General features: G+C 39.6%; 1 protein-coding gene across 1 annotated transcript in view; it reads left to right on the forward strand.

The window, feature by feature from the left end:
* The window catches only part of KIAA0753, a gene marked incomplete at both ends in the record, with an annotated part of 50,277 nt that overhangs the window by 20,436 nt on the left and 5,599 nt on the right, over positions 1 to 24,242 (forward strand). The window contains 9 exons of the mRNA XM_084236419.1: positions 2,669 to 2,901; positions 4,449 to 4,615; positions 6,846 to 6,965; positions 7,968 to 8,057; positions 8,303 to 8,392; positions 14,927 to 15,005; positions 15,958 to 16,041; positions 18,739 to 18,915; positions 20,314 to 20,395. Of these exons, the coding sequence (XP_084092545.1) occupies positions 2,669 to 2,901; positions 4,449 to 4,615; positions 6,846 to 6,965; positions 7,968 to 8,057; positions 8,303 to 8,392; positions 14,927 to 15,005; positions 15,958 to 16,041; positions 18,739 to 18,915; positions 20,314 to 20,395 (1,122 nt within the window). The remainder of the gene's footprint in view (positions 1 to 2,668; positions 2,902 to 4,448; positions 4,616 to 6,845; positions 6,966 to 7,967; positions 8,058 to 8,302; positions 8,393 to 14,926; positions 15,006 to 15,957; positions 16,042 to 18,738; positions 18,916 to 20,313; positions 20,396 to 24,242) is intronic.

Consider the following 24,242-nt stretch of genomic DNA (forward strand, 5'->3'; position numbering starts at 1 on the left):
GAGGAAAATAGTAAATACTTGTGTCTTCACTATCCAGATTTGACAAATTTTAACATTTTTCTGTATTTGCTTCAGATTTTTTTAAAGAAATAAAATATTACAGGTATAGCTAAAGTCTCTTTTATAAACTCTCTCCATTTAATACCCCTCCTTCGTCACAGTTTACACTTGTTATAGTATGGACCGCTTCTGTTTTTACACTTGTACAGCTTAAGTATCTAGCCACAAACAATATAAGTTATTGTTTGAAATCCTATACCTTTCATGTAAATGGTTTCTTACAGTATTAGTATGTATCATTCTGCAGTTTACTTTCTCCCCACTTAGATTTCTAAGCCTTGTTCATATTGATACATGAAATATAATTTATTAATCTAACTGCTCTATAGGTTTTCCCATAGTTTATTTTCAGTTCTTACTGATTAAAATTTAGGTGGTTTCCGTTTTCTTTCTTCCATAAACAATGAAGTGAATATCTGTGCTTTCGGTGTACACGTGTGAGAGTTCCTCTGGGTTGAGTGTTTACACAGAATGGAACTACTGACTGGCAGTATGGGTGCATCTGCAACTTTGCTAGAACAATCAAACTGCTCTCCCAAGTAGTGAGGCCAGCTTACTTCTGCAACAGTAGCTTGTGAGATCATTTGTTTTTGTGCATCCTGGTTGTATTTGGTATTGTCACACTGAAATCCGTCCCCCACCCCCATCTGATGGATTTGAAGTGCTATCTCATTTTTAATTTAGATTTTTCTTACTGTTGGTCATAATATTTTCATGTTTTTATTGACAGTTCAGATTTTCTCTTTAAATTGCTAGTTTCTATCCTTTACCTATTTCTCTATTGGATTGTTTTTCTTATAGATTTGTAGACACTCTTTATATATTTTGCATAGTAATCCTAAATCAATTACATCTATTGTGCATATTTCCTTCCATACTCTGACTTGTCTGTCTGCTTCATGGTTTTTTTCAGTCAACAGTGAGTTGTAGTTTTGTGCAATTAAATTTATTTTATTTTATTTTTAAAGATTTATTTATTTTTGCACAAGAGCTGGGGTACAGGCCAGAGGCACGGGAGGGTGAGAGGATTCACCAGAGACAGCAGGGAGCAGAACAGGCAGACGACAGAAATACACTGCTGAGGGGAGCAGCGGGTGAGACAGGAGAGGTCTGCCATACCATGTGGGATTCTCGCCCGCCAACGGGGATTGAACTGGCACTGCAGAGGCTGTGGACAGCTTCACAGCATGGCGCTCAACCGGCTGTGCCACCGGGGAGGCCCTCGTGCAATTAAATTTAAATACATCAGTATTTGAGTTAGTGAAAGCTTTATTTGCCCCAGTGTCTCCTCTATTTTCTTCTAAAAGCTTTAAAGTTTTCCTTTCTCATTTAGGATTTTATTCCGGAATATTTTAGAATTTAAGTGTTGTTTGGAGTGAGATGAGAATCCAGTTTTATTTTATTACCTGTGGATACCCACAATCTCAGCCCTGTGTTGAACTGTGTAGTTCATACCCACTGACTTGTCATGTGGCCTTGAACATACCCTCCTCCTTTGCTGGATTCTGCCTGTTCCGCACCACTCCCACTCCGCCTTCATCATTGCAGTTTTATCACGAACATTTTATCTCTAGGTGAATAAGACTTCTCCCCCGCCCCACTCCCCACTTTGTTGTTCTTGAGAATCACGCGCTATTCTTAGAATTTCACTTTTTGTAAGAATTTTAGGATCAAACTGTTTAGATCCGCAAAAAATTATCTGTCGTGATTTTAATTGAATTTGCATTTGAAATTATAGATTACTTTGGGAACAACTGGCATCTTTTCAATATTTTTTTTCATTCATGTAAACAATTTGTTCAGACCTTGTCTAGTGTCTTTTAAAAATACCTTTGAAGTTTTTTCTGTAAATGTTTTGTACAACTTTTGTTACATTCTTGTTAAGTGCCTTATAATTTTTCTTGACAGTGGGAGATTTTTTCTCTTCTGTTTTCTCTAATTGGTTACCTTAACATGTGGGAATGATACTGATTTTTGTGCATTTTTCTTCTTTTATCCAAAAACCTTCCTGTGAACTCTGTTGTTGTAATGTTTTGTGGAGTCTCTTGAATTTTCTATGTAGATAACATCCTCAAGTAAAGATAGTCTTATTTCCTTTCCCACTGCCGGTTGAATGTCATATGTGAAGGTCAGGCTTTATTTTGTGTCAAATTGGGAACCAATGAAGGTTCTGAGAAGTGACATTTTAAGTATCTACATCTTAGAAAAGTAATTTTGGTAGCCAGGTAAAAGTGTGATTGAAGATAAAGAAGAGGCCAGTGAGGAGATACTATTATTATAGCCACAAGACATTGTATACCTGACCTTGGGAAGGTCATGGACAAAGGAAGGGAGATAAGTGCAAGACATTATTTTGCCCTTAGGATCAAAGGGACCAGAAGAATGGGTGAAGGTTGGTGGTGTGAGACATAGGGAGTCAACCATGACATGGAGGTTTCTGCTAGTAGAGCTGCTGTAGAAGCCAGGGGATGAGGAGCAACTTTGGCAACAGAACATCTCAGCTTTCAGTAGGCCTGGGATAACTATTTGGATGTCTATAGAGAATCATTTTCACCACTTTGATTTGAATAACTTTTCGTCAGTTTGTCCTTCTGCAATCTCCCTGTAGATAAGTATCAACCTGATAGAGAGCTTCCAGTGACCCAGAAGTTGGAAAGTGAGCTTGATGTATTAGATGTGAACGTTCTCCCAGAAGAAGCCCCATCTATTCTAGAGCAGAACGCAAGCTTCAAAGAAGGTATGTTAGCTCTGGCCAAAACCAAAACAGTGAAAAAGAAGCCTGTGGCCGAGAATCTGCCTTTGAAGAAGAAAGATACTATGGCACCGGCAAGACTACAGCAAGTAAGAAAACCACTTCTTGGTTTTGGTCCATTTGTATTAATCTGACATTGTCCAGAGTCACACAGAGTAGTGAATGGTGGAGCCAGGATTTGAGTTGCCAGTGCCTTTGAGTCCAACTCTCTAAACAAAGCTGATTTCGTTTAGCTCCTGGTTATTTTTATTTTGTTTGGCAAACAAATAACCATTTTTAATATTGTGCTAGTACAGAGTATTCTCTCTTGTCCTGTTTTGGTAGGATATTAAGTAATTTGATAACAAAGGTCCTGATTGGGCAGGCTATTTTAAAATCCTTTTTTTCCCTTGCTTCTTATTTAGAAGTGTGAAATTTGAGGGGATTAAAATTTGATTCCTGCTTAAGATAAATAATCACTCAATATTAAAAGGCACTCTAAGGTAACTTCCTAAAATGGCTCTCGGAGCTAGCTGACTTAAAACTACATTACATTTTAAGCTTTTTTCTATTGTTTAGCTACCAGAGGAGCACTGGCCAGAAGATCACATCCTAACCTGAAAACTTGATGTAGTTACTGCCCTTTGGTGGTGCAGCTAGAGGCTTCACTAGGAAACCAATATGTTGTCAGGTGACCCCAGAGAAAGGATATTTACCAGTTATCCATAGGCCATGGATTAGGGTCAGGTCTTTTTTTTTTTTTTTTAAGATTTATTTATTTATGCATGCAAGAGCTGGTGTACATGCCAGAGATGCGGGGGGTGGGGGGCAGTGAGAGGATTCACCAGAGACAGAGTGGGGAGCAGAACAGGCAGACTGACTATACACTGCAGACTGAAATACACTGCTGAGGGGAGCAGCGGGCAAGACAGGAGAGATCCGCTTCACCATGTGGGTAGCTCCCTGGCAGGCCAGGGATTGAACTTGTGCTACAGAGGCTGTGGATTGCTTTACAGTGCGGTGCTTAACTCCTTGCACCACCAGGGAGGCCCACAGATCTTTTTTTTCTTCAAAAGAGACTCTTCCGGGGGCTCACTGGGAAGTCACGAGGGAACCTATGTGCAGTCAGCCGGTTGCTCTTCTCCAGGGACAGCCTCATTCTCCACAGCATTTAAAAATAGCCTGCTTCATTCTCTTGAGAGGGCGGTGCCTTCCCACCTTCATCTTATCCTACTCCTCCCATTTTAGCCCATTTCATCTTCTAGAAACTCTTGAAGAAATTCCCACTTTATAGATGAGAAACCTAATACTTAGAGCAGTTAAATATTTTTGCTGAGAATATTTTCTAGCGTTTTTTTTTTATTTGTTTAACTAGGAAAAAAATAAGTGTGTAATATATATATATTATATATCTTATATGTACAAAGAGAGGGCAAAGGCAGGGATTCTAATTTTGTACGTCCCCCTACCCCCACCAGAGATGTGTCAGTGTGGTTTACACTGTCCTCCTCGTTTCTTCCACAGTGCTTTCCACCTAGGTTTCATGCACCTAGATGCATGAATAGCAGAGGGACACTACAAGCTTCAATAAACTGGAGGTTGGAATCAGTTTCTTTGGTATCCATTTGACTTTATAATTCATATTTACCTTTTACAGACACTCTATAAAACTGAAAAAAGTAGACCAACCCAGCCTCTCAGCAAAAGCAGGTTGCAAAAAACAACAGTCTCATCCAGATTAAAAGTGAACCAACAGCCTGTAAAAGACCACAGGACTCCTTGGATACCTCCAAACCCCACATCCCCTCCAGCATCTCCTAAATGGTATGTAAAGATTCGGGTGATTATTTGAGCACATGATCTTACTTTTCCTCCACAGATCAAGGGTGAACTGTTGTTTAAGGCAAATAGCAGCAGCCTTAGTTCCCATTCTCTTAGAAATACTTTTTTGGGTAAGTAATACTTGGAAGTATTTCTTTTGAAGCCTGTTGGTTCCTTACATGGGCCATCCAGCATCCTGTGGACATTTGTACAGGGAATCATGTGTGTCCTTGTACAGAGAATCAGGGGCTTCACTGTCTCTTCCCGCAATAAATTCCAGTTTTCTGAAGTCAGGAACTGTGCCTCTCTTATACCTGAATGTCCATTGCCTAGCACAGTGCCTGGCATTTAGTCACTCTTAATAGATATTCATTAAATCTTTGCTAAATGAACACTTTAAAATAATTCCAATTCCACCTCCAGATAATTTTTTTTTTTTTATGGCCAGAAGATTCCTCTTTATTTTTTTTTTAAATAATAAATTTTATTTTTATATTCCCCATACAATTGCAACCCCCCCATTTTGACCCCAATCCCTCCCCTCCCACCCCTCACCCCCCAAAAAGTGTCTCTGGTTTATAGTTTTTTGTTGATTTTGATTTTCACTTTCTTATAGTTATTCATTTTCCTGGTCTCTTATTTAAGTTTTCTAGATTCCTGCTATGAGTGAGACCATCCGGTATTTTTCTTTTTCTTTCTGGCTTATTTCACTGAGCATGATCCCTTCCAGCGCCATCCATGTTGCTGCAAATTGCATGTGTTTATCTTTTTTGAATGCTGAGTAATATTCCATGGTGTATATGTACCACATCTTCTTGATCCAGTCATCTATTTTTGGGCATTTGGGCTGTTTCCAAAGCTTAGCTATTGTAAATAGTGCTGCTATAAACATAGGGGTGCAGGTGCTCTTTGGAATTGATGTTTCTGTGTCCTTTGGGTAATGTTCAACATCACTTGTAATCAGGGAAATGCAAATCAAAACTACAATAAGATACCATCTTACACCAGTGAGAATGGCACATATTGAAAAAACTAGCAACAACAAATGTTGGCGAGGGTGTGGAGAAAAAGGAACTCTTCTGCACTGTTGGTGGGAATGGAAACTGGTCCAACCACTATGGAGAGGTGTGTGGAGATTTCTTGACCTACTAAACATAGAGCTTCCATATGATCCAGCAATTCCAGATAATTTTAAATTATAAAACCATATACATCTCATAAACACTGTCCTGCATACAGGGACAGTAGGATAATGCTCATGTTACTGTCTTGTCACGTTCATTCAGAACACCTGTAGATGAGGAGCCTCCACTCCTCAGAGCTGGAGAAAAGGTACTGTCCTTCAGGGACAGCAGGAAATAAGTGGACACAGCCTTTGGGGGATTGGTTAAAGGTCAAGGGGAACTTGTTTACCATGGGGCCATACTTTTTGAAAGAACAGGGGAGCAGGAGGTCAGAAGCAAAAAGCAGTCATATAGGGAACGAGAAGATGGTGACTTGAGTGCTGCTTTTTTGCAGCGTAGTCAGAGGACAGGGTAAGATGCCTCCTTGGATTCACTTGAAGACTTTGAATGATTCCAAATGAGTAGTCTTGCTTGTCTATCAACCTTCATTTTAAAGTTGAAGAAATAATCTGTGAGATAATGTCTTTGGTTATGTGGCAGAGCGAGCTGAGACTAGAATCTGATCTTCTGATTTCATAATATACATTCAGTTTTTATTTCTCTACTCTAAATTCTGTATTTTCACATATGTGTTGGCATAGAGATGTGAATTCAATTGGTAAGATCATAAAAACCTCACTTAGTTGAGGTTTGTATTGCAATCCAAGTCTATAAAGGACTGTCTGGGGTATGCGTGACAGGTGAGGGTAGGGCTGTGGGCTCACTGTGCTAGATTAGGCCTTACACAGGGCCAGGGTTGCTTTGTAATGTGGATTGCGATTTGTGACCCAGATCCATCAGGTAATGGCTTTTGTTGGAGTTCACCTATAATTAACAGTTGTCTTTTCATTTAAAATAGTGATTGCTTCTATGAAGTAAGGAGAACTTCTCTCCTTTGCCATTGAGCCTGACTCCTGGAGGATCTCACTGTTCTTCCCATTCAGCTTCTGCTTCAAGAACCCGTGCTGTAGACACCATTAGTTTAGTGCTGGCTTTTTGATGAGCCATTGGATGAGCCATTGGATGTGGAGTGAATGATTATGAAGCGTATACCTTTTCATTTTTTGCAGTGCTGCATGGCTAAGGGTGAAACCTAATGTTAAAGATGCCACAAAAGAACAGTCTGTTCAGCAAGAAGATGTTCAAGAGGAAAGTCACTTCAGAGGTGCTGTTGGGCACGAAGCAGCCAGGTTGGTGCTGGTGTTCAAATATTTGAAAATGAAAGGACCCTTTACACATAGACTCAGAAGTGAGCACTTCCATCTTTTCACTAAACTGCATAGCTTGCAAGCGCCCTCTCTTTTATTCCTTATTTTATTCATTCAAAAATTATGTATGTGTCAAGTGTCTGCCGATTGCTTGTTTTATGTGTGGCACAGGCGCCAACTCTGTGGTGACAGAATCCCAGCTCCTTATTTATAGTCAACAGGGAGGATATGTCACTAGCTCTCATTTAAGATAGAGCATGGTATGTGCCTAAGAACTAGGGGGTTAAGAACTGAAAGCATTTAGAGGGGAACAGCATGCTTTTTGCTGCAGATATCTAGGTTTCACGAGGGAAATGGAAACTAAATCAGGGCTTGAAGAATAGGCTTAGGATAAGGGAGAGAGGGCCTGGAGGGTGGAGTTGAGAATATTCCAAGGGAAAAGAGCATTGAAAACAGGTGGCTCTGCATTTGTTTGGCTGAAATTGTTCTTAAAATTTTGGGAAAACAAAAATGAAGTAAGCGGTTAAATAATATGATAATATTTACCTCTCTGAAATTGAAAGACTCAAGGCCTTCCACATACAATAAAACTGTTGAGAGTTGATTTTTCTCTTCTGCTTTTATTTGGCTTCACTATGCCTTTGTGGCTCTCCTGACAGTCTATTTCTTTCTCTAAATTTGAAACTATATAGCAAGGGCTTTGTTTTATAGTTGAACAAGAAATCCTTAGAAATCCTCGGTACAGTGATGCCCAGTTTCCTTGAGAACACTTGTGGGCAGTTTCTTATTGCTCTGCTCACTGGGAGTACTACTGTACATAAATGTCTTTTTATTTACATTACCATCACATGGAGAGCTTTCCAGGGGTGTTACTGAGTCTTTAGTGGGGCCAGGATTAAGCTCTGAGGGGTCCTGACTCCTGGTCTGTGTAATAACCTGCAGGTCAAGGCAGAATTGGTCTGATTCTTTTGTACTGTCTGCTAGACTTGCTTGGCTTGATGCTGAAACTTCCAAAAGACTGAAGGAACTAGAAGAATTAAAAGCTGAAGAAATAGGCAAAGTGCAAAAACAGAGGTAAATATTTGTTTCTGAGTTTGAGGAAGCTGAAGCAGACCTGTTCTTTAGTGTCTAGCTATTCTGGTAGCTAATTGAGATTGTTGAGAGGTGTAGTTATACTTCTTGTGTTTACTGGCTCTCCGCCTGCTTCAAGACTTTTGAAGTCACCTAAGAAATCTGTAGCGGAGCCAAGATTAGAGCTTAAGGGGATCTTGACTTTGCTTTGAGGGGAGTTGGGATGACTCTTTTGTATTCTCCTCTAGACTTGAATGGCTTGATGCTGAAACTTCCAGAAGAACAAAGGAGTTGCATGAACTCAAAGCTGAAGAAATGGATCGACTTCAAAAACTGAGGTGTGTGTTTGATTCTGAGGAGAAAAGTGAATGCTTGCCAGTTCTAGTTGTTCTAGATAGTTTTACCAACCAACTTGGACTGCTTAAGCCTAACCTCACTTAATGGGTGAATGAATGAATACTTGAAAACCTGCAAACCTGTGTGTATTTGATAAAGTATTTTTGCTGGGAAATACTGATTTTATGTGGAGTTTGAATGATAACTGGAAAAAAAAATCTATTATTTTGGGGAAATTTTGGCTGAAAGATTAGTGTCTTACATCTGTTAGTGTTGCCCTCAAAGGTGTTTTTCTCTTTACCAGGTCCCAGTCCTGAGGACAGAGGTTAATATGATGTGCATGTTTGCACATATGAATGAATTTATATATATATTTGGCTTCACTTGGGTGCTGCCTAAGGTTTCCAAATAAGGTTGCCTTATTCTGTTCTTGCCTGAGAGTGTAATCACCTAACTAGAGGCGTGAAGACATTTTTGACATTTAGTCTGTGCAGCTGCCACTACCTCGTTTTTCCAGCTCTGATAATTCACCCTGAAGTCAGGTGAATAGAATACTCTTTGCAACAGCTGTGCATTTTGTCATCAAACCTGACAGGACATTCACATCTATTTGAAGGGCTATGGTTCTTTTGTTAGAGGATTAAGACTTTTTTGTCTGTAGTTAAGATTTCAAGTCATACAATCACAGAATCTTAGGATTTGCAGGATCTTCTGCCACAGCAGATGCTTCCTATTGTTATGCAGTAGCTGTAACATGTTCACGCACACACAGCTCCTGTGCTAGGTGGTCACAACAGTCCCAGGCACTCCTTTCCTTAGTTATCTCTCACTATTAGAAAGGTGTGGCCTTAGGTTGGGATGGAATTAAATTCTCAGTGACTCCTATCCATGTGTTCTTCTGGAGAAATAGCAAAGACATAATTTTCTGTGCTCCAGTTAGCCCTTGGAGTGTTTTTTTAGTCAAGCAAATTCATACCTGTAGAAGAATATGCTACAAGTACAATCTAACATATTACAAAATTAAACCCATGCACCTCCATGCTGAGCCAAGAAATAGATCATGACTTGGCTCTAGACATTTCCTGTCTTTCTCCTAGTTGTATCCTTTTTTTCCCCAGAACTAACCATTGTTCTGATTCCTGTGTTAATCTTTATATTACCCTTTCCATAAACCTATTGCCCCTGTATGTATCCCTAACAATATATTGTTTAATTTTGAAAACTGAGAAGCAAGCATAATCCTAGCTGGACAGAGTTCACTCATTACCTGTCCTGTGTATCTCTGGGAGTTTAGGCATTTGTCCCAGGAAATCAATGGGTAGGGGCACAAATGAGTCCTTGCCATGTACTTACTACATTTGGAGCATCAGGAAGTGAACCAGGTAGACTGCACTTCTGGAAGAAACTGGTAAGGAGGATCAGGTGGTCAGAGCTGCTGCTTAGCTCTTTCAGGTCAGCTTTTGTGGGACGAGAGGAGTGTCGTTAGTGGACAGCAGGTCCCAGGGGGATGTGCAGGTGCTTCATCAGCACAAGGGCAAGATGAACCACGTGTCTAGGGCAGGTACACTCGTATAGCTGTGCCTATTTTCCATATCATGTGTGTCATCGTAGTGTACTTGCTTATTTTTGTGGAACTGATTTAGCCTCTTGATAAGGCATGAATGGGAAGTAAATCTTTCCAAATCTTGTAAGTCAAAAAATGCCTTTAGGACCTCCCTGGTGGCTCAGGGGGTTAAAACACAACCTATGAAGCTATCTGCAGCCACTGCAGCACGAGTTCAATCCCCGGCCAGGGAGATACCCACATGGCGTAGCAGACCTCTCCTGACTCGCCTGCTGCTCCCCTCAGCAGTGTATTTCAGTCAGTCTGCCTGTTCTGCTCCCTACTCTGTCTCTGGTGAATCTTCTCACACCTCTGGCCTGTACTCCAGTTCTTGTATGCATAAATAAATAAATCTTTAAAAAAAAATGCCTTTATTCTGCTCTCATATTCACATACATACAAGTGCTCACATTAGAGTATTTGTAATTGAAGATTATTTTTTATCAAACATGTTTGAATTACATTTTTATTGTGAGATACTTGTAGATTCAACTGCAATTATAATAATATAGAGGAATTTAGGGTGTCCTTCACCTAGTTTTCGCTGATGGTGGCATCTTGGGAGCCATCATAAGTCGCACACCAGGATATCAACAGACACGTAATTGGAATGCAGGACACGGTGTCATCGCAGCCACCCCTCATGTGACCCTTTATGAATACACCTGCTTCCTTTCTGTCCCACCTTCCGTTGGAGCCTTGGCAACACTAACCTGTTCTCCTGTTCTCCCTGTCTATGATTTGTTTTTATGATGTTCTTGATAGCTCAAGAATGTTGTATGTATAAGTAGAAATCTTGAGTATGTGACCTTTCAGGATCGGCTTTTTTTTTTTTTTTTTTTTTTTAAACACATTTCTCTGGGGATTCATCCAGCTGGTTGCATTTATCAATCGTTTGCTCTTTTTGGGGGGCTCAATTATAGTTCATGGAACAGATGTACCACAATTTATTTAACCAATCATCTTTTGAAGGACATCCAGGGTTCCCAATTTTAGGCTAAATTTCTATAAACATTCATATATAGGTTTTTTAGTGAACACAAGTTTTTGTTTCTTAGGGATAAGTGCCCAGAATACAATTGCTGGAGTGTTTTGGTAGCTGTGGCTTTTTATAAAACTGCCAGACTGTTTTTCTGACCTTTTCGGGTTCCCACCAGCAAGGCTGGAGGGATGCAGTTCTGATCTTTGCCAGCACTTGGTGTTGACACCGCTTCTTTTCACCATTTTGGTAGGTGTGTAGTGTTATCTCAGCCTAGGTCGAAGTGATTTCCCTCCTAGCTAATGATGTTGAGTATCTTTTTCTGTGTTTATTTGCTCTCTACTTGGTCTTTGCTGGTGTGTTTAGGGGTGGGGCCTCAGATTTTTCTGTGGGGTTTGTCTACAAGAGCTGTGTTTTCTAAAGGTTTTATTCCTCCCCCCCCCCAAATCCCCCGCCCCCCCCCCACCCACCCAGGCTAACTTTCTTCGTACTTTTACTAGAGAGAGTGGACTTTTATTAGGGCATATTTTTATATTTTGACTGTGCCTCTTGGTATTCCTACATTGCTGGCTTCTCCCATACCTAGTCTGGGATATAGAAGATGAAAAGAAAACTCAGAGAATACCATTGTACTGTTTCTCAGGTCCTGAAGTCCCTAACTGGTCTGCCTTCTCTGCTCTACCTTTTCCATTGTCTTACGTTTGTTTATAGTTAACGCCCAAGTTTCTTAGTTGTACTTAATGGTAAGAAAATGGAAAAGTACATTTATTATTCCACCTCTCCAAAGTAGAAAGCCTGATCTGAATTTTTAAAGCATCGTTCCACTGTCTTGTTGCTAATAAGAAATCTGAATCATGCTTTTTTCTCTAGAAGCTTCTTTCTCCCCAGTGTTCTGAAATTTCATAGTGATAGGGCTTGATGTGAGTCTGTTTTCATTCACCAGTGAACCTTTTGAACCTGGCAACTTATTTTGTTTGCTTCTTAGGAATTGATTGGCTTGGGCCTTGCTGGTGGCACAGGGGTTAAAGTCTCAGCACTATCAAGCTCTCACCAGCCACTGTGGCATGAGTTCAATCTGTAGCCGGGTAGCTGACCCACATGGCGCGGCAGACCTCTCCTGCCTTGCCCGCTGCTCCCCTCAGCAGTGTATTTCAGTCAGTCTGCCTGCTCTGCTCCCCACTCTGTCTTTGGTGAATCCTCTTACTCTCCCACTCCCACACCTCTGGCCTGCACCCAAGTTCTTGTATGCATAAATAAATAAAAATAAATCTTAAAAATAAAGGAATTGGTTGGCTTTATTTCGTACTTGTTTTCCTAACTTTAGTCTCTTTCAAGAACAGGAATTCCTGTTTTTTGATGTTGGACTTCTTGGATTGGTCTTCTGATTTTCATACCTGCTTTTTCCTCTTCTCTCTCCTGCCATCCTTCTCTCCGTCTCCTTTCTCTTTCCTATGAGTACATTTCCTCAACCTCATTATCAAACCTGTCTGTTGAATTTGCCATTTCTGCTACAGTGTTTTTAGATTTTGAAAGCTCTGTTGTAGGCTCTGAAAATCTCTTACTATTTCCTAGTTTCCTTTTATGTATACAGTACTATTTGCTTTCCAAGTATATTTAACAATAGCTTTCCCCCTTCCCTTTGTCCTACTTTTCCTTCCTTAGGTATTTAGTATTTCTTGGCTATCTTCTAATGTTTAAATGTAGGGTACTGATTACTGATTGAAAGCTCTGAGCATGTGGGTTGGAGTTAGTATTCTAGTTTTAACTTTTTTTTAAATGGTAGTATAGTTTACAGTACAATTATAATAAAATGAAGTCTTAATGATATAATTCAATAGGTTTTGACAGATGTATACTTGGAGAACTAGTACCTTACTCAAGATAAAAACTATTTTCATCAACCTAGAAATTCCCATATGTCCTTTTCCAGCCATTCCTTGCTGCACACTACCTGAATTTCACAGAGGCAACTGCTTTCTAGCAACTTAGAATGGTCTCATCTGTTCTTGAATTTCATATCAATAGAATTACCAGAATCTATCCTTTGTGCCCGGGTACTTTACAAAAATATTTGAGATCCATCCACATCGTGCATCAATCAATAGTTTGTTCCATTGTATGAATGTCCCATAGTCTACTTACCATTTCCTGTGGATTAACATTTGGGTTTTTTCCTATTTTTAGTATGAATAAAACTACTATAAATAGTCTTACACGAGTCTTTTGTAGACATTTGCTTTTATTTCTCTTGGGTAAAGGACAGGCAGATTTTTAATTGGCCATAAATTTTTCCAAAATTGTATTATTTTTTACTCCCCAAGGCAAAGCATGGTGAGTTCCTTCCTAGTTCTTATGCATTCTAGCTAATATCTGGTATTGTCAGTCTTTTTAATTTTAGCCTTCTTAGTGAGAGTATGGTGGTGTCCCTTTGTTGTTTTATTATCATTATTTTAATTGTGACATTAGGAGTCTCTCCATCAGATGGTGCTTATTCACCTTGTCCAGGAGACTGATGATGATGAGCTCCTTTTCTGGTGTTTACTCTTTAATGTCTGTTCAAAACTTTTACCTAGTTTCTATTTTTTTAATTACTGATTTTTAAATATATTTCTGGATTTGCAGCCCTTTTCAGAGATGTGTATAGCAAATATTTTCTCCCAGTACTGTGGCTGGCCTATATATCTGCTTAATGGTGTTTTTCAATAACTAAAAGTTTTAAATTGTGGTTAGGACCGGCTTATCATTTATTTTATTTTACTGTTAGTCTTTTTTTGGTAAACTGTTTAAGAAATCATTGCTAATGCTAAGATCCCAAGGATATTTTCCCATGTTCTTTTTCTAAATACTTACAGGCTTACCTTTTATTTTTATGTTTGTGATTCATTTTGAATTAATTTTTGCATCTGAGGGTGGTGAGCTGCTAATTAAGGTTCACTGTTTTCCTTATGGATGTCTGGCTAGTCCAGCACATCTGATGAAAGGGTTATTGAACTTGAGTTATTTAATCTAGGGTAGGGTCATTTGGGTGGGCTGTCCTAGGGACCCTCATGTTGGTCTTTTGGCCTTTCCTTTGGGGTAAGTCAGACTGCCCAGAGAAGTTTTCTGATCTTTTGCCCAGGGGGACAGGATGCTATTGTCCTAGGTGCTGAGTTGGGAAGAAGGCTGTGAGTCTAACCACTCAGCGTTCAGCATGCACACATGAATCCCTTTTTTAAGTAGGGCACCTGCAGCCTCATCTGTGATTGACATCCTATAGTCAAGAAACCACTGCAGAGAATCAGCAACCAACTGACTTCTCTGTGTTGGAGAGAGGCAGTTGTCCAATTGGGTGAAGAGGGGGAGAGGGACCCAGGGGACTCGCTTCTCAAATATCATTTGATTCTTCCATATTTAAGCCATCCCGTTGCAGCTTACCCCTAGATTGGAACTGCCGGCTCTTGCCAGCCCTGTGTCCATTCAAGTTAGCAGGACAAACTGGGTTCAGTTTATCCCTTTACTGTCCTAGAGTTCAGTTTGTCAGGTCAACTAAACTTATTATCATTTTTGTCCTTCTGTCTTCCAACACCGTTTCTTTCTTGTCTTTGGGGGTTTATATCTAACTCTATATTAAATAGGATTTAGGGAGGAACAGTTTTCGTTTCATTTGTTTTATCTTCTCTTTGGTTGTTTAAAGGCAGCCATTATTCATGTGTCTTCAAATGCTTTCTAAATCCTTGCACGCACAGTGGGGTCAGGACCACAGTGTTATATCACCCTGGCACTTGTTGGAAATGCAGAAACTCAGGCTTTGCTCAGACCAAGCAAATAAGGATCTACATTTTAACAAGAGCCCCCAGGGAATTTGTGTGGCCATTAGAATGATTTGATTTGATTTCCCTTCCCTTAGAGTAGGAAGGAAGTATGCAAAAGAGGATATTTTCTTGCTTTTGATTTTTCCATTTTGTTTTTACATAGTGTTTCTGCCACCCAGTTAGCAGACAAGGTAGAGAAGGCAGTTATGGACCGTTTGAAGCCTCTCCTGGTCAAAGCCCAGGTAATGTAGTTCATTCAATTTGCTTGCCTTTGGGTCAGCCTATAGAACAGTCACTACAGAGGTCACACTAAGTGTCCCCTGGAGCTGGAGGCCACTGCCTGTGGTGCAGAACATGGGTGCAGTGCTGCCAGCCCCCACAGACCCCCCATGCTGGTAAGATGATGAGCAGTGAAACTAAGGGGAGAGAAAGTCCTACTTTTGAGAAAAGTGAGATTTTAGTTGGTGAATGAGTTTATATTGCTGTCCACTGTTAATTAGAGCCGATAGTGAGTTTAGTTTTTGATTCACTGCTTCCACACTAATGCCCACTCTTTCACCTCAGTGGTTTGGATTGGTTATTATTCCAAAGAGTGAGATGTTAGGACAGCTCTGTGCACAAACCACTGTTTTCTACAAGATGAAATAATGTGCAGCATCACTGACAGGTTGAGCCATCCCCCTAAAAGCTAAGTGTAAGTTGAATGCTGCAGCCAGCCCTGGAGGCAGTCTTTTGGGAGGAATAAATGGGGCCACCAAAGAATTCTGTAATAGCAAACGAAACAAATGACTTTCTGGGTCCCTGAGAGGCCACTAAACTTCTGTATCTCTAGTTTATTAATGTTCAATTATGATAAATGTTCATAGAAATCTCAAGAAGAGGGACCAAATAGTTCAACCTCCTTGTTTGAAAATGATGAGGCTATGGAACAGAGAAGTTGAGTAATTGCATAAAAACACACAGTGGATTTGACAGTGTTTGTAAAGTTGAAGGAAGAACAGGGCAGAAATCCAAGTTCAACACACGGCATTTATTTTTATGAAGACAAAGTCCTTTGAATTTCCGCAAACTGCCTAATGTAGCTAAAGCCAGGGAACAGTTCCACACAGAAGTTATCCTGGTAACAGAATTCATTTGTACTAATATGGGTTGTAAATTCTTATGATTCATGAATTTGTTTGTCTGTTTTAATAGAGAGTCAATTCTTCTGTGCAAGCGGATACTCACTTGAAGGATCAGCTACCAGGAGACCCAGCAGCAAACCAGCCTGCAGAGAAGGTGTGTGCAGGCCGGTGTTGGGTGTTCTGGACTGACCCTGGCATTATTACATGAGAATGTCTTTCCTTGTAAGGAAAGTGATAAGCAGATTCTTTGCAAATACTAGATTATTGTACTCAAGAAGGGTGTAAATTATTTTTCATATTTGGCGTGTTAAGTCTTACAGTGTATAAATTAGCATTATGACTTAGATCAGCCATGCAAAAAGCATGCTGAAATCTCTGGAGACACAGCTTTTTGTCAGTGGCTCTTTCCTCTCCTGATGGCAGAATGAGGGTGCCCTGCCTGACCTGAAATGTTGATGGCCTGTGGCAGGAGAATGGCTGCCCTCATTTCCTTTTGTTCAGCCTGGTTTTGCTCATTACTGGCCTGATTTCCTTCTCACCCAGCGCTAATACTTATTGCTAGGCAAGCATATTTTGAATGCCTGGTACATGACCAATATTTGGCCTAGCAGAGAAAAAAGGTGGCCCAGGGAATAAATGAAACCATTTGAGAAAAAAACATATTTTGTGTTTGTCCACTCTTGAGCGCTTCCTCTGAGGCCTTGGGCTTCATCTCTGTGGGAGTGTTCCTGCCTAGGCATAGGGCTGTGGAGTGGAAGGTGCAGATAGTACCATCGAATCTTTGTGGAAGTTGTAAAGAAGTTACTGCTTTATTTGTTCAGAGCAAGTAAAGGGCAGAGCAAGTGTGAAAGCTGCAGAGTTAGAGGGAAGTTGCATTGAAGCTTCGCCATCCACTGACCGTCAGAAAGGGAAGACAGTAACTTTCAAGAGGATGATCCTATTCCAATTATTAAGTAATATTTTAACTGCAGTGTATTTTCATAATCTTTCAGACTGTAATTTCATTTGTATCAATTTTTGACAGAATTTCATGTGAAGGCAGGCCTCTAAAGACATTTGATTTTTACAAATTCAGGTGTGCGGTGGCTTGGTGTTTTGTGCAGCATAGATATCAGATGATACATTTTTTTCTAGCAAAACAATGAGACTAGCATATCTATTCTAGGTAGGCAACTGCATACTATATTTTACTGTGAAAGAAGAATGAAGTAATTATGAATTCTGCCAGTGAAATAGGCATGTTTACTAGAAATAAATATTACCAGAAAGATCAGCCTTCTATGTAAGAATTATTCTGTAGACACTGGTCTTTAATACAATTTATTGAAAATGAAAAGTGTCCAGTATACTTAGAGTTCTTGGTTACTGTTAAGTATCAGCATCATTGCAAGGAGTTTTGCAGGGAGTACCATCAAGAGTTTATAAACAACTGCATAAAATCAAAACAAAAAAAATTTCAAAGTTGGCATGATGAAGTAAGAAGAATTTTTTTATTATGTTAACTTAGAACTGTGGGACCTTGAACTGAGCCTCAAATTCTCATCTCTAACAGTAGATATTTATTTGCTGTGCTTTACAAGTAACGTACGGTTCTCTTAATAGATTTACTTATACCCAAGATAAGATCTCTGATATCAAGAGAAAGCTCTTGGAAGGATATCATTTTAACAGATTTGTCTATTGCTACTGCTTTTGTCACTAACTTGCACATGAAATGTATTTTTCAGGAAACAGAAAATTTTAACCTCCCCACAAATGGACACTGCCTGCTGCTCTGTGTCCTGCTTCTTCCTTTGTGATATATTGTGATCTTTCCATTATCAGCCCACCTTATCTTTTGGCATTTAGTGTTCTTGACATTCCATCCTGTATAGGTAGAAACTATTACACATATGCACATATCTTAACTAGATCTGTATTATTGTTTGGTTGTCTCTAGGCTTTTGTAATTTTATTGGAATGGTTATTTAACTGATTTTTATCTCTTTGTTTAAGGTTGGGCATTTCTTCATATTGTTATTGGCTATTAATATATTTGAATTGTTAAAACATTTTTTGAGTTGCTATGAGTAACCATTCACTGAATGTCTTTGTGCCAACCACTATGCTAAGTGTCCCTATGTGCAAGTGCTGGTATGTTCCTTTTAACTCTGCAGTAAAAGGTTTTTATTTCCACATTATAATTGAAAAGGTTGAGACCCAGAAAGGTTAAGTAAACTTGCCTGCAGTCGTTGGCATATCCCTGGGCAGAACCAGGATTTAGTCCCAGAAATATCTCATTCTAGAATTGGGCATGATCATTTCTCTAGCAGACATTCTATGCAAAAGCCTAACCTTCAGACATATATTAAATCTAAAGTAATACAAGGCATGTAAAAATGCTTTGCAGACTGTAAAGTACTTTATGAATATAAAGAATGTAAGGTCAGGGAAGGTTGGTCAAGTGCTTCCCTGTTATAGTTAGAAAGTCTCAAGCAAAGACAAAGAATCACAAACTTTGTGATGTCATGAGCAGATGTTTTTGCAAAAGCATTGAACCCAAAGAAGATAGCTTATCCTCCGGAGTATGTGGCATGTAAATACACTTCTAAGTGTAGCACAAGGAAGGTGTTTGTTTTATAAACTGACAAAACAGGTAGTCATAATTTACATGGACATTAATGATATAACTTGGCTAATGCTAGCATTTAAATGACTGTGGTATAAATTATGCTTTTGAGGTTTACTGACTTAAGAGAGGTTTGATTTCCCATAGAAACTCAGCTGGTTGGATCATTACATGGTTGTTTATTATGATCAGTAATCTAACTTCTCCTTGTATCATCTTTCCATCCCTTTCCTTGCTTTGTAGGCTATAGCTGTTGATTCTGAGCCCAACAAGATTCATCAGCTAGATGATTCTTTGGAAAATACCACTCATGGGCCCTGGGATATGACTCACTCTAAGATCTTGGAGTCCGAAGCCTTAGCAGCCTTGGGGGACAGCCCATATCTGGAGACCATGATACTCCGAATGGAGGAGATAGAAGTAAGGTCTGGGGCTGTCGGGGAGAGGGTCCAGGGGTAGAGAGGGTCTTGGCCAAGTGCCCCTGGTTTTAAGTCCCAGCTCAGCTGCCCAGCAAGTATCTGACCTTGGTAAAGCCACTTACCCTCTCTAAATCTGTATTATTGTTTGGATAAAATGAGGTGTGAAGTTTATCACTACTTGACACGTAACTCAGGAAATGATCAATATTATTGTCCCCCGATATCGCTGATAATGTGATTCAAAACACACTGGGCCAGAGCTGGTCCCACAAATGGGACTGCTGATTTCCTCATACCTCAGCTTGTAATTGCTGTTCAGTTGTCTCTGCTACTGGCTAGCGAGTGATCCTATTGATCACAGATAATTTTTCCTTCTTTAATTCCCATGTACTAATGTAGAATGCTTTTCTTTCCAAATTTTAGATGTCAGGCTAAAATCAGGCATTATCCAGTTCATCCCCTGGTTCAAAACAGGAAATTGAGACCCAAGAAAGGAGTGATCTGGCCAGGGTCATAATAAATTCCCACCAGACCTAGGATAAAAATCCAGGTCTCCTGACTCCAAAGCAGCATTTTCTTTTTAATTATACCATGATTAAATCTAATTTTATCTTTGCCACTAAGTAGAAACATAAAAGAAAATTTTTTGTTGATTTTTGAGAATTTAAATATGTGCGGGTTGTCCGAATCTTGTAGCTGATTTCCCTTTCTTGGAGGTGACTGTCTAGACCTGAAGTATCCATAATGGTAGCCTCGAGCCACGTGTGGCTAATTTAGATGTAAATGAATTAAGATTAATCGCCCTCCTCACATTTCAAGTGGTCAGTGGTTAGTGACTACTACGTTGGACATGGCAAACAGAACATTGCTAGCGTCACAGTGAGTTCTAGTTGGTAGTACAGGTCTAGATTAGATTACATGAGATTACATTAATTGCTTCATTTTATTTTAGACTTTACCTCCTGAACTAATCACTTCCTGGCCTGGCAGATACCTGTTGTTGTGTCTTTCTCAAATGTCTCTGCAGAATTAATACTTCCTTAATAGTCCTGGTTCTTTTTTTTTTTTTTTAAGATTTATTTATTCATACAAGAGCTGGGGTGCAGGCCAGAGGTATGGGTAGTGAGAGGATTCACCAGAGACAGAGTGGGCAACAGAACAGGCAGATTGACTAAAATACACTGCTGAAGGGAACAGCGGGTGAGTCAGGAGAGGTCTGCTGCGCCATGTGGGTAGCTCCGTGGTTTGGGGATCGAACTTGTGCTGCAGTGGCTGTGGCTAGCTTCATGGGTTGCGTCTAAACCCCTTGCACCACCAGGGAGGCCCAATAGTCCTGATTTTTAATGAAACAAATTTTTTCCATAAACTAAACTTGTTTTAATTTTTTTTTTTTTCAAAGAAATACCAGGAGACAGTTCGCCAAAGATACAGTAAAATTGTATATGCTGATCCTCATCTTTGGATGCAGGGAGAAAAAAATGGTGAGCATCCCCCCTACTTTTTCTCCCAACATTATATTCTGAAAATTTTCAAACACAGAGAAGTAGAAAAAATTGTACAGTGGGCACTCACATACCCACCTTCTAGAGTCTGCTATTTATATGTTTCTGTATTTGCTTTCTCTTTTATCCGTTTGTCTTCTGTCTGTTCCTCAATTCTTTTTGTATTTTAATGCATTTCAAAGTAAGCGGCACACATCTGTGCACATCATCCTAATACCTAGTGTGTGTCAGCGACTGGGGTTGAATATTTATTTATGATTATTTTCCTTTTGAGGCAAAGTTCATGTATAGTAATGTTCAGATCTTAACGGTATCATTAGATGGGTTTTAACAAATGGTTACATCATTGTTACCCAAAGCCCTATCAAAAGACAGAGTTCCCTTGGGCTCCTGCCCAGTCAGGTCTGCTGTGCCCCCAGCACCTACCGTGCTTTTCCCCCACCATGTATTAGTTGTGCCTCTTCCAGCATTTCATATAAATGCAGTCATACATGCATGGATGCTTGTTGAAAACTCCTTTCATTCCGCATCATGTTTTATATATTTTTCTGTGTTACTATTTCCTGTTGCCACTGTGACAAATTTAAGTTTCTAACAAGTTAACAGATTTAGTGACTTAAAACACAGGTTTCTTTTCTCATAGTTCTGGGGGTGAGATGCCCAAAATGAATCCTAAAGGTCTGAAAATCAAGGTTTTGGCAGAACTTTGAGAGAGTTCTGGGGAGAATCAGTTCCTGTCTCTTCTGGCTCCTCCTCGTCTCTCTCCCTCTGCCTATTCAGAGGTCCACTTTGACTACATTTAGCCATGTTGGTAATCTAGGCTATTCTCCACATCTCAACTTAAAGTCTCTCTTGCCACAGAGGAACACATTCTCAGGTTCCAGGCATTAGAATGTGGACACTTCTGTTGGCCATCGTTTGGCTCTAAGCTGGGATCAGTAGTTCCCTCCTTCTTGCAGCTGAGTAGCAGTCCACTGGTCACACATCTCACCCATGTGCCCATGTGTCTGCATTTGAGTCTTTCTAGTTTTGGTCTATTGGAAATAACTGCTCTGAATATATTCATGTGTTGTCTCTGTGTGGACATAGTTTTTATTTTTCTTGGATAAACACCCAAAAGTAAATCTTCCAGGTCATGGGAGTGTAGGTGTATGTTTAACTTTATTAAAAAAAACTGCCAAATCTTTCCCCAAAGTGACTACCATTTTACACTCCCTTCAACATTGAGTTCCTGCAATTTGATATCTTTGCCAACGATGTTCTTATTTTTAAATGTAACCATTCTGGTGGGTGTGTAGTGATCTTGTGTTTTTAGTTTTATTTTCTTGACAAATAATGATGTTTAGAGCATTTTCAAGTGATCATTAACTGTATATTTTTGTATGTTTTGTATAAAATTGGGTTTTCTTTTAATTCTGTTATAGGAATTTATGCATTCTGGGTATAAATTCTTTGACAAATATATGTAGTTTAAAAGAAATAACAGCTTTATTGAGATATGATTCACATACCATAGAATTCAACCTTTTAAAGTATACAGTTAAGTAATTTTTAGTGTATTCATAGAGTTGTGCAGCTATCACTGCTATCTAATTCCAGAACATTTTCACCATCCTAAAAGGAAACTATGCATCCATTAGCAGTCACTCCCCATCCTACCTTGCCTCCAGCCCTAGCAGGCACTAATCTCCTCAGATAAATGTTGGAAATTTTTTTTTCCCCTTGTGTGGATCATCTACTAATTTTCTCAAAAAAAATTTTTTGTTGTTGTTAGGCTATTTTAAATTTTGCTAAAGTCTAACTTACCAATTTTTCTTGTATAGTTTTTGCTTTCTTTGATCTAAGAAACCTTTCCTGTTGACAAGTTGAAAAGAGAGTCTCTTGTTTCACCTAGAGGCTCTTAATGGTTTTGGCTTTTATGTGTAGGTCTGTGGTCCATCTTGGCTAAAAATTTGCCTATATTTTGAGATAGAGAATGAGTTTTCTTTCTCCCCCCCCCCAAGTGGAACAAAGATCCATTTGTTCTCACACCATTTGTTGAAAAGATTTTCATTTTTTTCCTCCATTTTTGAAAATTAATACATATGCATTTTGGCTGCAGTTGCTATGATACTATTGCAACTTGAACTGGGAATGTCAGTCAAATTCTGTTTGACTTATGCTTATCAGTTACTACCTTACTCAATGAAAGGCGGAGAATAAAATGTGGTTAAACATTACCTGTGAAGAAATTTAAGTACTATGAGTATTAAGAGACATAAAGGAAATTGTGGGTACAGAAGCTTTATAGCAGCAGCTGTGTCACATGTACATTTTTTAAACTATGAATTTGGGGTATTATTTTACAGAAAATATTCATCGTATCCTAACTAGTCAGAAAGATGAGCCATTTAAAATCAATTCCAATCCTTTTATGTTTTCTCTAATTCCCAGCATTCTATCCTTTGCTCATATTATCCCCCGCCCCCCATTGTAGCCTCACCTAACAATCAAACCATTCTTCAGGAGGCCCAGCATAAGTAGTCCTACTGGGGTAGTGCTTTTCCTGGTTCTCCTGCACTGGGGAAGGCCTCCTTCCCCACCTGAGAACTCCCACAGACTTCTGACAGGTCTTCGCATGTGAAAGAGTTATTTGTGGAGGGGTCTTCTCTCCCCGCAGAATCTAAGGCCAGATTGTCATATTCAGCTTGTCCCCCACCATGTTAAGCATGGGCCTGGCATGGGGAGCCCCTTCTGGTCATTGCTTAGCCAGTCAGAGGACGTTTTAGCTTCTTCGTGTGTGGCAGAGGACAGGGAATGGTGAAGGGCAGTCATCTCGCTGTGGTTTGGCGACTGGCCACAGCGTTAGGTTGCATCATGCAGAAGACGGTCTTACTAAGGACGGGGTGTTCTCTTTTCTCAGGACAATTTAAATTATTAGTCACTATCTGTGACTTTGTGGAGACTCTAGGTATGCATGTAGAAGGAGCTCTTCAGAACACTAAGACCTGAATCAGATGGAGGCACTTTTATTCCAGAAACACAAAACCATAGTAAGAGTCCTGTGTTTGTAGTCATCCTCATTGTATGTTCAGTCACACCCCAGAACTGATGGTGTGAAGTGGTTTATGAATTGTACAGTGTCTTTATCTCTTATCCTCTCTTCCTAAAATCAATTGAAATTGTACTCCCTGTAATATTGTTATAAGAACTGACTTAGGCAGTATTTCTTTTGACAGTAAGAAGTCATAAATCTAGAAAGGTGAGTCAGAGAAAGTTGTTTGACTTCTAGCTGCTCCTTACCTAAGAGAAGGACAAATTTTCTTCATACACTTGAAATACATTTAAAATTTTCAATAATCTGAAACTCAGAAGAGCTGTCAAGCCTTCAAGGTACAGTTAAGAAGTTAATGTTTTGACTACCATCATGCAGATTTTTCCAGCAATGCCCAGAGACAAATTAAATCAACTAATTAAGTGCTCAGGTATGAGTGGTTTTTTCCTTTTCCAGTGATCAAATCATTTAAAGGTGAAAAAACAAACCCAAGTGCTTTCCACTCTTTGAATGGGTAACTGGATCCTAATGGGCTCATCCCAGGGCTCATCCCAGGGCTTCACTGGACCTCCTGGATGTCTCCTTGGTGAGCAGAGGCTTCAGAAGGAGTTCATTGTTTGATGAAACTGATTCCTCATTAAGTTGTTTCTTTGTAACTTTCAATTTCACTTTTTCATTTTTCCGTTCTATTGCTCGCTGCACCCATTCAGCATCCATTCCAGGTAGGAGAGATCACATGACTTCCTTGCAGCTTCTTGTGCATCAGGACAGCTCTGAGAGGCACATCTCCTT

This window comes from Talpa europaea (assembly GCF_964194135.1).
Source record: "Talpa europaea genome assembly, chromosome: 7".
Classification (NCBI taxonomy): Eukaryota; Metazoa; Chordata; class Mammalia; order Eulipotyphla; family Talpidae; genus Talpa; species Talpa europaea.